Raw genomic sequence first — 3,029 nt, forward strand, 5'->3', positions numbered from 1 at the left:
CAACCGGCATGAAGAGGTGCTGCAGATTGCATGGAGATGAGGCCGGAGGCGTTGTGGATCCGTCGCTAAGGAAACAAGCTATACGCGCATGATCTTTTGATGATGGTTTCCTTAGCTTTAGTCCTGATACTGTAATAATATAAATTAGCTCTGAGAGAACTTCTGCTCTCATATCGGTCATACTTTTTCTCTAGCTCTAGTAGGCTATGGGGCCATGAGGCGAGACTTGTTTGTAGGCTGTTTCGTTTTGGAGCAGCGCGTGTGTAACCTGTTGAAGTGCTTTGCTTCATGTTATAAAATGGGGCAGGGGGAAACCCCTTTTTTTTAATCAAAAGAACAACAAGACAAACTTGAACAAAGCTAGTAAGCGTGACATGAATCTCCAGGTCGGTACGCGTTGGATGAGGCATTATCAAAGTATTGATCGTGTGTACAAGGAGTCGACATGGTTGTAATGAAACAATAAATTAATGAAGGAACAAGATTCGGGAGAGAAAGGAGCTAGCTATATAACAATATTACAGAGATTTACATGGAAAAAAGGATGGTCACAAATCAAAACAGCCTTGTATGTCGTGGGTGGTTTAATGGTTAACCACGCTGCACTTCTTCCTGATCTCGCCCTGGCTGCCGGTGAGCGGGTTGGCGTTGCCCATCTTGACCATGGAGGCGGCGAAGTCAGCGAAGAACTCCTCCTTGAAGGCGCCGGTGGCGTGGCGCTGGACGTAGGCGCGGGTGACGGGGTGGGTGAGGAGGGCACCGTCAGAATGGAAGAGGCCCCTCCGCTTGCTCACGAGCTTGAAGTAGTCGAGGTCGAAGGTCTTGAAGCTCCCAGGGTCCATCTCCACGAGGGTGGTGTTGTCGTTGAGGCTGGCGCACTTGCTCTTGAGCTTCATCATGTAGTGCGGCTCCAGCGTGGGGTCGATGTCGCTGGCGTTTTCCATGCCGGTGAAGTTGTAAAGCCGGTCGGAGAAGGAGAAGCAGTGCGACGTCCCGATGGTGTGCGCGGCTATATATGTACGTAGGAGAAACAGAGCATGCACATATCCATTAATTACTGTACTAATTAGACATGGAGCATGACTGAAGTAGTGTGAAGCTGAGAGGTAGAAATGGTACGGCTAGTTACCTGAGAGGACGACGAGGTCCTTGGCGTCAAGGTTCACCGCGTCGAAGAGTTGGGTGAGCACGGTGATGTTGGCGGTGGGAGGTGGCAGAGCGTCGGTCTCGTTGGAGATGGACACGCTCCCGTCTCGCCGGCCGAGAGGAACTGCCCAGAATGGACCCTTGCTCTGGAAAAACCATGATCGAGCTCGAGCAGCATTAGGATTTGGCTTCCACACCCACAGGTACCGTGTCATTTCATTTGCAAAATGGCTAGGATAGTACTCTACTCACCAGCCAGACTGCATCCCTGGCAATGAGGGCGAGCACGTCGGCGCAGGAGACGGTGTCGGGGCAGGCCTTCTCCACCGCGGCCTTCACCCTGTCGACGAAGCCGAAGCCACGGAGCGTCTGGTTTGGCAGCGCGTCCTTCTCCGCCGTCTTGTTTGCCGAGTCCAGCAGCACCGACCCGTCGCACCCCTGCATTCACGTCGCACGGTGGCGGTGGTCAGGCCACTGCAGGGCGAACAAACGGGGTACGGACAGGTACTGATGCTGATGCATGCAAAATGCTGCTTACCCTGACGAAGCAGTCGTGGAAGTGCATCCGGAGGAGCGGTCCGGCGAGGCTGGGCGCCAGTGACAGCGCCCTCACCATCTCCTTCCTCACCACGTCCTCAACGCTGGGGCACGACTCGCTGTAGAACTTCTCGTGCAGCTGCGCCCGCGCGCAGGTTGCCGCCACCGCCGCGAGCAGCAGCGCCACAATCACAGCCCTCGAACCCATCTTCTCGCCTCTCCCCTTGGCTATGCAAGAAAACGACGATGGCTGATTAATCAGGGGAAGCTTAAGCTGCTGCTGCTGCTGCTCCTGGATTAGCAGCCCGGGACATATATAGCGCCCGAGTGTTCCAACACCTGCATGTGGTGGGCTGTCTTCCGGAGCAGCAGGTAAAATTTTCATGGTTTAGTGAGTTGTTCCATGTTTGCACTCTCCGGAATCTTTCCCGTGGCAGGTACACCGACGGCGCACCGTATGTATAATGGAGGCGGACGGACAGCTAGACGGAAGCACATCAATAGACCAGTTCACTAACTTTTGTATACACAGCAATATACTCGCGAACCAATTTATGACTGCATGATTACGAGAATAATTGTATCATCAATTCATCATCCCATGGAAGTTGAATTCTTACACTTTACTATGTACGAGTAGTTACTAACTTAACTATGTAGTCATCACAGATCAACCTACGGTGCCAAGTTTTAATCAACAAAAGTCTATGTGCAATGAGCTCGATGGGCAATGAGTGAATGCCACCTACTGGTAGTTTGAAGACATGGAAACCTCATAGTCTGTATATTTGTACCGGTGCCGCATGCTATCTCTAATATATACACCTTGATTTGTTTAGGCAAAAAATGTAGATATACTTTATTAGGTGTATGTGTTCTAGCTTAAGCCGAGGGTCATTGAAGTACTGCATATTTTGGTTCTGCATGAAATACTTGTAATCCCGAACTTTGGAGTCAGATTCAAACTTCCTTGGAAACATAGCTACTGAAATATTGCATCCTACGATTGTCCCATGAATACAACATCAACTCCCGAACCATCAAGTGAACCTATGACAACAGCTCATGCACACGGCATTGAACATGAGGTGAACTCGCTCCTTAGTGATTTTCCTTTGTCCATATACAAGACATGGCTACTCTCCCAAATAGATGCACTATGTGTGTTCATGTAACAAGGAGAAAGACTTGAAGAAGCAAGGAGGCATCCCCAAGTTCACATGGATCCACGAGGAGGAGGAGAAAGAGGAACATGAAGGCGCGAAGCACCGAAAGGCCTTATGGACACCCCGGGTACCCGGACAAAAGGACCCAGGATGCCCGGACATGTGGTCGTCGGGTGGGTA

At 50.9% G+C, this 3,029-nt stretch overlaps 1 protein-coding gene across 1 annotated transcript; it reads right to left on the minus strand.

The window, feature by feature from the left end:
- Positions 1-391: 391 nt before the first annotated feature.
- On the minus strand, positions 392-1,961 carry LOC123413292 (peroxidase 1-like). Its single transcript, XM_045106237.1, has 4 exons — positions 1,685-1,961; positions 1,399-1,584; positions 1,130-1,292; positions 392-1,009 (listed from the first exon to the last, which is right to left on the minus strand). Exons 1-4 carry the CDS (start codon positions 1,889-1,891, stop codon positions 585-587), a joined length of 981 nt encoding a protein of 326 aa, XP_044962172.1. The 5' UTR covers positions 1,892-1,961; the 3' UTR covers positions 392-584.
- Between the last annotated feature and the right edge of the window lie 1,068 nt (positions 1,962-3,029).

Source organism: Hordeum vulgare, chromosome 1H (genome assembly GCF_904849725.1).
Source record: "Hordeum vulgare subsp. vulgare chromosome 1H, MorexV3_pseudomolecules_assembly, whole genome shotgun sequence".
NCBI classification, from domain to species: Eukaryota; Viridiplantae; Streptophyta; class Magnoliopsida; order Poales; family Poaceae; genus Hordeum; species Hordeum vulgare.

What these genes read in the sequence shown, in the direction of transcription:
- LOC123413292 (XM_045106237.1), bottom strand. Translation starts at nt 1,891, where the DNA reads ATGGGTTCGAGGGCTGTGATTGTGGCGCTGCTGCTCGCGGCGGTGGCG. An exon ending in TCCACGACTGCTTCGTCAGG is followed by an intron (nt 1,585 to 1,684) that starts GTAAGCAGCATT and finishes ACGTGAATGCAG; the next exon opens with GGGTGCGACGGGTCGGTGCT. An exon ending in CCAGGGATGCAGTCTGGCTG is followed by an intron (nt 1,293 to 1,398) that starts GTGAGTAGAGTA and finishes TGGTTTTTCCAG; the next exon opens with AGCAAGGGTCCATTCTGGGC.